The following is a 12,730-nucleotide window of genomic DNA, read 5'->3' as shown; positions in this document are numbered from 1 at the left end:
CAATACTCTGAAACAGCAACCTTCAAAACAAGAGTGGCAAGTGCGCTCCTTCAGCTGCTGAGTCCCCCCCCCCCTCGGAGGACCGAGCCTAGCGCCCCCTGGGACCAGGCCCGCCGCTCCCTATAAGCAGAGTATGCAGAGTGCGTAGGGCACCAAGTACCTGAGGGGGCACCAATAATTAAGGTTTAGAAAAAATAAAGAAATACATTATTGAATTAAAATAATATGTAAATTAGTTATGAAGAGGCCCACCGTTGTTTGTTCTTAATTGTATAACCTATCACTCAATTTCGGCAAATTAGATGTTTTTACCTAATATATAAAAAGCCCCCCCACCCCCCGCTCGCGTAGGGCACCGAAACGGCCAGCAGCGGCCCTGCCTGGGACAAACTGAAGACGAAGAAGGCGAAACGTTCAAAGGAGGAGATTCGGCTGCGTAATCCCGCGGCTATCTCTGTCTTCATAGGACAAGGAGGAGGCGGAGGGAGAGGAGAAGGAGGGGCTGATGGGCAACGGGACCAGCAGCTCGGCCGACAGGAGGAGGCACATCTGGCGGCTCACCAGCCGCGCCACGGATGAGAGGGAGGTAGGGCGACCGGGGTGGAAGACCCCCCCCCCCCCCCCCCCCCCAACCCGCAGCCCGACCTGCAGCCGCTCCGCTAGCGAGTCCAGCACAGTGTTCTATAGTGGCAGCTTTATTGTGATGACGATGAGCTGGACCGGCCAAACGGTCCTAGGAAAAAGTCCTGGAAGCATTAAAAAAAATTAATGACAATGAACTGCTTGATAGGTTTTATTTCAGTGGATGAATCACATTTTCATAGCTTTTGCCTGGTGATTGTTTTTGCCGCTTGTGCCTCAGGTCTCAGACCCATGATAGAGACAACTGTGCTGCCTTATTGGATAGGTTTCAGCTGCGATGACTGCACGCACAGAAACCTAGCACATATACATGCACACACGCATACACACACACACACACACACACACACACACACACACACACACACACGCGCACACGCACGCACGCACACAAACACACGCACATATACATGCAAACACGCACACACACGCATGCACACACACACACACACAAACACATGCACACACACACTAACATGCATACACATGCACGCACACAAACACGCACATATACATGCATACACATACGCACACACATGCACACACACATGCACACACACAAGCACACACACACACACACACACACACACACACACACACACACACACACACACACACACACACACAAACACAGCTGCATTATTCCCATAACTATGTCCGTATATCCCTGTCTGCGCCAGCCCCCCCTATGTGGTTTTCAAAGCATCTTTTTTTTTAAGGTGGCCAGACACTGATGAATTATGGGCATGGTTTTTGCACAACAATGCAGTTTAGGCTTTCTTGCTGCTTGTCAGAGCCTATAAAGAACAGACAGAGGTCTCTCTGTTTCGCTGTCTCGCTGCCTCTGTCTCTGTCTCACTGTCTCTCTGTCTCTGTCTTGCTGTCACTGAAGTGCTCTCTGCATCGGTCTCTGTCTTTGTCTCTGTCTCTGTATCTCTCTCTGTCTATCTCTATGTCTGTGTTTATGTCTGTTTCTCTGTCCCTCTCTCTGTCCCTCTCTCGCTCTGTCTCTCTAGCTCTTGTCTCTCTGTCTCTTTCTCTCTCTGTCTCTCTCTCTGTCCCTCTCTCGCTCTGTCTCTCTATCTCTTGTCTCTCTGTCTCTTTCTCTGTCTCCCTGTCTCTTTCTCTCTCTCTGTCTCCCTTACCCACTCTAGCTCTCTCTCTTTATGTCTCTGTCCATCTCTGTGTCTCCTGCTCTCTCGCTCTCTCTCTATGTGTGTTTGAGTACAGCAGCAACTCATCAATAACACACACACCACGCCCCGTCTGCTCTCACCCCCCCCCCCCCCCCCTCCCCTCCCTCCCCCCCACACAAGCTGCTGCCCACACAGGACTACAGCATATCTGAGGTGGGAGCCACTGTAACTAAAACAAAACCCAACCCACCCACCCACCCACCAAACCCACCCTGCATCCTTAGATAAAAGAACAAAATTGAGACTCTACTCATCCCCCTCTATCTCCTTCTCACGTTCTCTGTCCTCTTAAACCCTGAGGTGAACAGTCTGCCTGTGGCTAGCTGGATTCTCCCCTGCACCGTCACATTTAGACCAGGGCTGAAGTGCTTGAGACGTCTATGGTCTCCGTCTTTACCATCAGGGTGCATGCCCTTATGCGTTTTGTAAAGAACACTTTAGCCCTGCGCTAAAGAAAAATAAGTCCCTCAAACGAGTGGGATGTCCTCCCTCTGCAGAGGTGGAGCGTCCAGGTTCTGATAGTCAGAAAGATGTTCTCCAGATGTATGTGGAGTTCAATCATTGGTATTTGATTGTGGGCAGCCAATCAACCATTTCATCCAAATTAGTATATTATTTGACTTTCTGAATCTGGTCCTTCCCATCTTTGCAACTTAAACTGGAATCAGCAACTTTTGCTTCGCCCCACTTTTGACGAAAATGTGTTCTGATCGAGTCATGTTTTTCATGTGCTGGTTTGACATGAGAACCATGAGACTCAATCAAAACACAAATGAATCCAAACAAAGTGCAGCGAGGCCAACATTGCTAATAGCCGCTTTAAAGTGTCAGACAAATGCCAGCATGCTGATATCATGGATGTAAACGCATTGTGATGTGCATGTGAAGACGGTTCAGGCCTCGTACTGCGTCCTGTTCTAAATGTCTGCTTGGTGCGCTGCAGGGTCCCAACGAGAACTCTTTCGAATTCACCACCACTGACAATGGACCGGTCGGTGTGGATCTCTATTCCACCCCGCACTACAAAATGGACCAGTCCACCTTCAATCCCGACCCAGGTGAGACCATAGAGCATAGGTTGTTCCATCAGCTTCCTAGGGGGTATGCTGGACCAATAAAATGCACATTTTCTTGGGAATACTAATAAAACTTTTGTTTGGAATGTATTTGATCAGATTGTATTGTTGTTCCCATGCCATGTCACCAAATAATGCAATTTGTGTATGTCTTCTTTGGCACTCTATATATTATTTATGAAAACAATGTGCGGTATACAAAAAGTCGTCACACACACACGCACACGCACAAGCACACAAACCCCCACACCCCCAAAGCCTCGTGCCGTCATGTGTTCCTGTGATTTCAGAGATTAAGCACGAATGTGTGTACGAAGTGAGGCTGCCCTCCGAAATGGGTATGGAGGGGGGGAAGAAGGATGGGGAGGGGGGGAAGAAGGATGGGGAGGAGACGGAGACGGAGACGGAGGGCGAGGACCGGGAGAAGGCCAGTGCTGTGGTCACCGTCTTCCGCTTCATCATGAAGCAGAGCTACATCTGCGCTCTCATCGCCATGATGGTGAGCCAGAGTCGGGTGGGAGATGAAGGGGAGAGATGGGGAAAGAGAGAGGCTTTGAAGGGAGAAACCTGATTTGGATCCTTATCACAACCTGTATATAGACAAGCTTTATATTTATGAAATGTAAAGCTGGCATGTGCAATTCTCGCTGTTTGGTAACTCAAGTCCATAGTCTTTATTCATATTTTAATATTTGTGTCTCTTCTTTCCTCAAACATGGGAGTTTTACAGAAGCGTTTAGATTTTGAGTATAGAGAAGATCATAGCACTCCACTCTCATGATAATATTGAGGGGAAAATCCTTCCCCCCTGTCTTTGACTTATAAGGACATTAAGGACCCAAATGACCCAAATGACCCAAATGATGAACGGTAGGAAACAACCCAGATCATAGCCAGGCTCTCTTGTAACGTCAGGGTAACAGGCCCCATGAATCCCAGGCACTTCTCAAGTGTCCCGACGGCAGCCCGTTTCCTCCGGCGGTATAAACGCGCCGCGTTGCACTGTGATCTCCACCACCTCCAGGCCTGGAGCATCACCTACGTCAGCTGGCTGACCTTCGTCTTCCTGCTGTGGTCGTGCATTCTGTGGATGGTGCGCGACCGCCGGCGCTACGCCATGATCACCTCGCCCTTCATGGTGATGTACGGCAACCTGCTGCTGGTGCTGCAGTACATCTGGAGCTTCGAGGTCCTGAACAAGGTGTCGGGCTTCTTCCTCAAAGGAAACGTGCCCTTCAGCGAGCTGTGGACCAAGGTATGGACCGCCGACTCAGTCAACCAAACAATATACAGACCCCACCCTCCTCCAATACCAGCACCACCACCAGCTTAACCAACCGATCAATACACAGAGGTCATCCTCTTTGGTGGAGCAGAGCCTTTAAATGTCAATCGGTTGCAACAGACTGTGGTCCCTCAAAGCAAACGAGGATCTTCTTTCCAATGCATGCACAAGCGGTTTTTTTTCTGTCGGTTTACTGTACAGTGCACTGGCCGACAAGTCTGGCTGTATTTATCGCTGTTGTCGTGCGAAGGCGGAGTCTGCTATCTCACCTGGACCCTGTCCAAGTGAACCCTAATCCCTGATGTCTGATGTCACTTCCTGTCTTGCAGTTAGAGCAGGACAGAGGTGACATCAGGGTTTGTTTAGTGTCGCTGTCGCCACACAATCTGTCGTATTTCCATTGAGCGTGTGTGTGTGTGTGTGTGTGTGTCTTTGTGAATGGGTGTGGGTGGGTGTGGATGGACCTGGTTAGGTGGGTCTGGTTGGATGGGTGTAGGTCTGTATTTGTGTCGGTGGGGTGTGTCTGTGTGTGTGTTTGTGTGTGTCGTGACAAGATCGACTGATATGGATTTTTTAGGGCCGATACCGATACCGATTTCTTTTCATCAGCCTTAGCCGATGGCCGATACGCCGAAACTGATTTTCTTGAGCCGATATTTGGAGCCGAACCTGTTTTTGCTCCCTCAATTGACATCATAAAAATTACACAATGATGATAACAAATGTTACAAGTCTCAATTTATAAAGGAACATTTATTGAACCGTGTAAATCATGGCGGGAAAAGATATTTAAAAAAAAATTATATATGTATCGGCCGGCCGACATATCAGTCGATCACTTGTGTGTATGCGTGCTTCTGTGTGTGTGTGTGTGTGTGTGTGTAGCTGTATTTGCTATAAACACACACACACTTCGCGGCCGTCATGTGCCTCCCCAGATGCTCTAACGCTCCAACCCCTACCCCTACCCCTACCCCTACCCATACCCCTACCCCTACCCATACCCCTAACCCAGATGCTCTAACGCCCCTACCTCTACCCCTACCCCTACCCTTAACCCAGATGCTCTAACGGCCCTACCCCTACCCCTGACCCAGATGCTGTGTCTGCTGAGCTTCTGGCTGCTGCTGAGGCAGACTCTGATGGAGCGGGAGGAGAAGCTGAGCCACACGGAGGCGGCTCTGTCCGACGTGGTGGTGGACCAGGACAAGGCCAAAGGTGAGCAGCACCCCTACCACTACCGCTACCGCTACCGCAACCGCAACCGCTACCGCTACCGCTACCGCTACCGCAACCGCTACCGCTACCGCAACCGCTACCGCTACCGCTACCGCAACCGCTATCGCTACCGCTACCGCTACCACTACCACACCCACAACCACAACCACAACCACAACCACAACCACAACCTCTACCTCTACCTCTACCCCTACCGCTACCGCTACCGCTACCTCTACCACTACCACTACCACTACCACTACCACAACCCCTACCCCTACCCCTACCGCTACCTCTACCACAACCACAACCCCTACCCCTACCGCTACCGCTACCTCTACCACTACCACTACCACAACCACAACCCCTACCCCTACCCCTACCGCTACCTCTACCACAACCACAACCCCTACCCCTACCCCTACCGCTACCTCTACCTCTACCCCTACCCCTACCCCTACCGCTACCTCTACCACTACCACTACCACAACCACAACCACAACCCCTACCCCTACCGCTACCGCAACTGCTACCACTACCACAACCACAACCACTACCACTACCACTACCACAACCACTACCACAACCACTACCTCTGCCACTACCATGGTTCGGCTGGCTGGATCACACTCAGAGTAGAGCTGCTCGATTATGGAAAAAATCCTAATCACGATTATTTTTGGTCAATATTGAGATCTCTTATTATTCAAACTATTATTGACTTATTTACAAAGTTAAAGTCCTCTGTTGTTTGTAATCGGTCAGCCATGTGGAGCTACAGCTGAGAACAAGTGGTAACAGAGGGAGGAAATGAAGTAGGACTGTCCCTTTCCGGTCTAGGGAGGGCAACGACCTGGTATGAACAGCATTAAGATACGCTCAGGGTTTAAGTCGGACAAGTGCACGGCTAGACAGCCGTACGGACATCGCAGGGCAGTGCAGTGCAGTGCAGTGGTGTGGTCGACTGTGGTAACCGAGATGCTGCTGCTGCTGCTGGCCTTGCTGTTTTTCGGAGCAGAGGAGGAGGAGAGGAGGTCGTCGGAGAAGGAGGAGGAGGAGGGGGAAGGAGGGGAGCCGGACGTGGTGCAGGTGCTGGGCAGCCTGATCATGGCCCTGCTGGTCAAGTACTGGCTCTACATCTGCAGCGGCATGTTCTTCTTCGTCAGCTTCGAGGGCCGCATTGTCATGTACAAGATCATCTACATGATGATGTTCCTGTCCTGCGTGGCCCTCTACCAGGTAGGAGCAGGGCGCACGCCGCGCAACACGCCCCCGCGGCGTCGCTTTATGCGCGAGGATGAAGCAGATTCGCACACGTGCACAAACACAGGTTACGAGCTCACGGTAGTGTGCTGCTCTGTGGGGTTTGTGCACCTCCCCGCGTGCACACACGCACCCTCGGCAAGCACACACGCGCATATGCACACAGGCACACACACACACACACACACACACACACACACACACACACATAAATACACGCATACACACACACACACATACACACACCCGCACCCTTCGACAGGCAGACACACACACACACGTGCGCATATGCACACAAACACACACACACACACACACACACAGACACACATAAACACACGCATACACACACACACATACACACACATAAACACACGCATACACACACACACACACACACACACACACACACACACACACACACACACACACACACACTCATACACACACACGGTTCTTTACATACACAGTAAAGAACCGGAGAATCCAATTTCCCAGTGTAGAAAGCTGCTGACTAGTTTTAGCGCTGTCGTAAAGTGACCCTGGATCCAGCCCTCTCTTTCCCACGATGCTTTAGGACTGCTTTATGCCCCGTCCCGTTATATTAATGCTCCCCCGTTCCACGGGAACAAGGCCAGCAGGTCATATCACATAGCCCTTATGGTTCATTTTCTTTTTGCTTTTCTTTTTTTTTCAACGCTATATTACCAAGCACAAGGTGTCCATGGTGACAAGTAGGGCTGAACGATTTGGGGAAACAATCTAATTGCGATTATTTTGATGAATATTGCGATTGCGATTTAATCTGCGATTTTTTTAATTTATGAAGTTCCTTATGTTCTGTATTATTCACTAAAAAAGCAATAAATCATTCTTTAGTATGACCAACATTGGAAGAAGTCAACATATAAACTGCTCTTTCCTTTAGGCCAGGCCAATGTGTTGAGTTGAATTTATATTATAACCTCTTTATTTAACTATTGAATTGAAATTAAAAATATATAAAAATCTTACCGATCTCCAGTCAGTAACGGTAACAAATCACCCCCCCCCCCCAAAAAAAGTAAAAACTAAAAAACAAAAAAGATAAAAAACCTTTTTGTTCTTTGCATATCGTGCTCTAATACATCGCGATTTCGATTTCAATTCGATGAATCGTTCAGCCCCATTGAATAGCCTGCCCCCCCCCCCCCCCCCCAGGTGCACTACGAGTGGTGGAGGAGGGCTCTCAAGTACTTCTGGATGTCGGTGGTGATGTACACCATGCTGGTGCTCATCCTGGTCTACACCTTCCAGTTCGACACCTCCCCGCCCTTCTGGAGGGGCTTGACCGGCATGGATGACAAGCAGTGAGCAGGCCGACCTCCCCACCCCCCTGCTTTCTCTGACGCTGTCTTCGCCCTTTCTGTCTCTGTCTTCGCCCTTTCTGTCTCTGTCTCTGTCCTCTCTGTCTCTGTCTTTGTCCTCTCTGTCTCTGTCTTTGTCCTCTGTCTCTTTGTCCTCTTTGTCGCTGTCTTTGTCCTCTTTGTTGCTGTCTTTTGTCTCCCCCACTCAATTCCTTACTCTCTTTCTCCCTCTACTCCTATCCTTCTCTTTCTCTCCTATCTTATCTCTCTCTCGATCTCCCTCTCTCACCCATATTGTTGCCAAGTTGTGTGTATGTCGTTATTAAATGTTTGTTTTTTGTACATATACACTAGAGTGGACAAAAAAGTTTCCAATTAAATGTATCCATATTTCTCTCTGTGTGTCTCCCTCTTTCTTTCCCTCTGTGTCCCTCTCCCTTTCCCTCTGTGTCTCTCTCCCTTTCTCTCTGTGTGTCTCCCTCCCTTTACCTCTCTCTCTCTCTCTCTCTCTCTCTCTCTCTCTCTCTCTCTCGCTCTCTCCCCCTCTCTCTCTCTCTCTCTCTCTCTCTCTCTCTCTCTCTCTCTCTCTCTCTCTCTCTCTCTCTCTCTCTCTCTCTCTCCGTCTGTGTGTGTCTCTCTCTCTCTCTCTCTCTCTCTCTCTCTCTCTCTCTCTCTCTCTCTCTCTCTCTCTCTCTCTCTCTCTCTCTCTCTCTCTCCCTTTCCCTCTCTGTGTCTCCCTCCCTCCAGACTGGAGGATCTGGGCCTGGAGACTTTCTCTGTGCCCGAGCTGTTCAGCCGCATCTTCATCCCGGCCTCCTTCCTGCTGGTCTGCATCCTCCACCTTCACTACTTCCACGACCGCTTCCTCGCGCTCACAGACCTCCAGGCTCTGGTGGCCAAGGAGGAAAGCACGATCTACAGGTGGGTGAGAGAGAGGTGGGGACTGTGGTGGATACGTCCGGGGAGTATCCACAACACGCTTGGTTTTGAAACCACCGTTTTCGTTTTTTGGATTTAGGGTGGCGCTAATTACTCCAGCCGCAGAGTGCTTATCTTCCAGGGTTGTGACGTCTAAAAGTGTTACCATCCCTTGTTTTCGTCCCACTTAAATGTGTTTTGGAGCCTTACCCTTGAATTAAAAAAAAAGGCACTGGAGGTTGAATCCTCCACACCACTTCCAACTCAGACAGGCGGCCTGCCCGCTTGCTCACACAACCTCATCCGGCGATGGGTCGATGTGCTTCTGTGTCATGCTGTTTGTTGCGTCTCGCTGCTCATGGTTCATCGGTGACTGCAGTGTGCTGGTGTTGGTGTTGTGTTGTGTTGACTTGATGTCCATCGGTGCTCTCGTGAGCTTCATGCCTGCCGGCTTACACATCCTCTCTGCCCCTCTCTCTGTCTCTGTCTGTGTGTGTGTGTGTGCCCTCCGTCATCCTCTCTGCCCCTCTCACACCCACGCCACCCATCCTCTCTCAGCCATGCTAAAGTCAATGGCCGTGTCTATGTGATCATGAATAGGTGGGTACCTTGCTCGCTTTCTGAAGCATCCATCCCCATCCATCCATCCATCCCCATCCGTCCCCATCCATCCGGAGATCAATCGCCCCCCCCTACCCCCCCATCCCTTCTCTCTTGGATACCCCCCCCCCCCCACCCTGTCCTCCACCGCAGTACTGCCCAATTCTGGTTGCTCTTATGATGAATTATTGTTTTTTTCTATACTCTCCAATGCCTGCAGAGGTAACGGAGTGACTTTTTGTTGACACATTTGTGGTCAATTTAAGAAAAACAATCCAGGCTTTTTTGGGGTATATATTTTTGCCTGAAGCCCCCTCTGCCATTGAAGCGTGCGACCATCAAACCTCACCTCAGACCTCCATTGAGTCTTTCAAATGGTTAAGCCCCAACACGGAAGTGAGCATCAACCAAGCATGTCCTACCCCGATCTGATTACCCCTGAAGCAAATGAACGTGTCATATAACTTCCACACTCTGCATCGCACACTCCCTTCCTCTCCTCCCCTCTCTCTTCTCCGTCCTCTCCTTTACTCTCCTCCCCTCGAACAACCCCCGTTCCCTTCACCTGCATCACCATGTTGTCCTCGGGGTCCTTTTCCCTTACCTTGTGTCTCTGCAGCACCAAGGGAAGAGGGTTCATTTAACGGATGATCTGAGCAGCCTGACATTGTTGTTTTCTCTGTTCACTGTCCGCCGTGGCTTCTGTGTAACTTGTATTGTCCTGAGCAGCATCAAGCAAAAAATCCCCACGCAGTCGAGCAAGTAAGTTCGCTGCGCCGCCCGATCAATGAGACAGCAGTTGACCCCCCTGACATGCAGCCACATCATGCATCAAGAGCCCCCCTCGGTTCTCCCACGGCAACCCTATCGTCTAGGATAGCTGTCCTCAACCCCCCCCCCCCCCCCCCCCATCCCCCTGCCTGTTATCATTTGTCCACCGCCGGACAAACAGCAGCAGCCCTCTGAAACCCTTTACACGTGATTATTATTTAATGTGCATTGCCTATTGATCAGACTGCTTGGTATAATGTCTCTCCGCCGTTTGGTTAATGGAAATTACCGCTGATTGGTCCCATCCCATTGCTTGGAAGACGTTTGCAACTTGGCCTTACCGTTTGTGTGTGTGTGTGTGTGTGTGCCTGTGTGTGTATCGGGTTGTCTATGGCTGTGTTTGTGTCTGTGTATGTGTGTGTGTTACTTTTCCGTTGTGGTGTGCTTGCCTGTCTCTGTGTCTTTGTGTCTGTGTATGTGTGTGTGTTACTTTTCCATTGTGGTGTGCTTGCCTGTCTCTGTGTCTCTGTGTGTGTGTGTGTGTGTGTGTGTGTGTGTGTGTGTGTGTGTGTGTGTGTGTGTGTGTGTGTGTGTGTGTGTGTGTGTGTGTGTGTGCGTGTGTGTGCGCGAGTGCATGGGGTTCCCATTTGCCGGCATGCCTCTGTCATTTTGTCATTTGGCCATTTCCTGTGCCTCTCTCGCGTGCAATCGTTTCCATACATTGCCGACTCGGATGACACGCTGTCTACTACCATTGATCCGTGTTCCCTCTCCCCCCCATCCGCTCCCACCACCCCCACCCCCACCCCCAACCCCACCCCCACCCCCACTCCAACCCCCACCACCTCCAACCCCCACCCCAACCCCAACCCCCCCCCAACCACTACCCCAACCCCCCCTCCATCCCCAACCCCCACCTCCACCCAACCCTACCCCCACCTCCACCCAACCGTACCCCCACCTCCACCCAACCCTACCCCCACCCCACCCCCCACACCCCGGCTGGTTGTCCCAGGCTGGTCCACCCTGACGGCAGCCTGGCAGACCTCACCCTGCTCAGCTCCAGCTCGGTGGACGAGCCGTCCCTACGCAGCACCGAGGACAGGAAGGGTGGGGGAGCGGGTGGGGGGGCGGGTGGGGTGCCCGAGGAGATGCTGGTGGTGGTGACGTCCACGGAGGAGGAGGACGCCTCGTCGGCGGGGGGGACCGGCAGCTACTCCCTGGGGAAGAGGCAGCGGCGGTCGGGCAGCGAGGGGAGCCGGTGCTGCAGCAGCGGGGGCGCCCCCACCACCGAGAACAGCACCGAGCAGAGCTCCGGTACGCACAACACGGAAACCGACAACTTTTTCTTTTTAGTTGTTTTGTTTATTTAGTTTATTTATTTCGGTCACACATCACATACCGGTATATACACATTTAATTTATTATTTTTAGTTTATTTCGTTTATTTATTTCGATCACACATCACATATATACACAACATTTTTTTTATTTATTTTTTATTTTGTTTATTTATTAACATATCACATACATACAAAACTTTGCATACGTTAAAAACGCAGGAAAAAAAAGTAATCTTAATTTAGACATTGACACGGTGAGACACTGATGAGGCACGCCAACGCCAATCCAGACACAATTTGTTGAACATGTTAAAAATAATACTTACAAAATAATGAGCACTAAAATGCAGGAAATAAAGTAAAAAGCAAACAAATGGGATCCTCAGGATCTTAAGAAGCAAGTACATAACTCAAATAATGCACTTCATGTTCAAAAGGGAGAGGAAGAGAGACTTAATTTTTCAGAGAAAATAAATATTCAGTTTGATTCAATCAGTGTCTATGATCTTCAGCTCGTAGGTTTAAACAAACCAAAGCTTTAGGAGAAAACAATAACAAAATATTGGAACAGATGAACCGAACCATAGCAGCAGCCTTGACGGAGAAGAGACGGTTGTGTATACATGTGCCGTGTTCCAATACCCGTACTTCCATGAGTACACTTAAAGGAAGTACACTATCTGCACTATCCGTACTCACTTGAGTACGCTAATTTTTCAGATGTGAGTGCTGTTCCAAATCGAGTACTCTGTGGTGCACTTACCGGAAATGACGATCACGACTGCCGCCGCGGCTCCTCCCCCGCAATAAACATCCCGCTTTGAACGGTGAACTCTTTACGCCTAGCAGCTATAAAAAGCTATAAAAACTACAAAATGACTCTATTAATGCAGGCTATGTGGAAAATGCGCCGACTTTGGCTCAGCCTGGCTCCGCCTCTTCCGCTACGTAGCTAAGATGGCTGCCGTTGAGTACGGAGAGTGTCCTTCGATCCACACTTCACGATTAGCCCATTTTGAGTACGGCATCCGGGTCCTTGAAGTATACTTCTTTTCGCCGGATCTGAATTGGA

General features: G+C 50.2%; 1 protein-coding gene across 1 annotated transcript in view; it reads left to right on the top strand.

The window, feature by feature from the left end:
* LOC130387250 (piezo-type mechanosensitive ion channel component 2) overlaps positions 1–12,730 on the top strand; it is an 82,427-nt gene that overhangs the window by 36,886 nt on the left and 32,811 nt on the right. Inside the window, exons 9-17 of the mRNA XM_056596269.1 lie at positions 467–586; positions 2,782–2,896; positions 3,205–3,413; positions 3,939–4,169; positions 5,297–5,417; positions 6,433–6,656; positions 7,881–8,029; positions 8,774–8,947; positions 11,331–11,632. Of these exons, the coding sequence (XP_056452244.1) occupies positions 467–586; positions 2,782–2,896; positions 3,205–3,413; positions 3,939–4,169; positions 5,297–5,417; positions 6,433–6,656; positions 7,881–8,029; positions 8,774–8,947; positions 11,331–11,632 (1,645 nt within the window). The remainder of the gene's footprint in view (positions 1–466; positions 587–2,781; positions 2,897–3,204; positions 3,414–3,938; positions 4,170–5,296; positions 5,418–6,432; positions 6,657–7,880; positions 8,030–8,773; positions 8,948–11,330; positions 11,633–12,730) is intronic.

Source organism: Gadus chalcogrammus, chromosome 8, assembly GCF_026213295.1.
Source record: "Gadus chalcogrammus isolate NIFS_2021 chromosome 8, NIFS_Gcha_1.0, whole genome shotgun sequence".
In the NCBI taxonomy this organism is placed as follows: Eukaryota; Metazoa; Chordata; class Actinopteri; order Gadiformes; family Gadidae; genus Gadus; species Gadus chalcogrammus.
The sequence above is the reverse complement of the archived record's forward strand: the minus strand, read 5'-3'. Positions and strand labels throughout refer to the sequence as shown.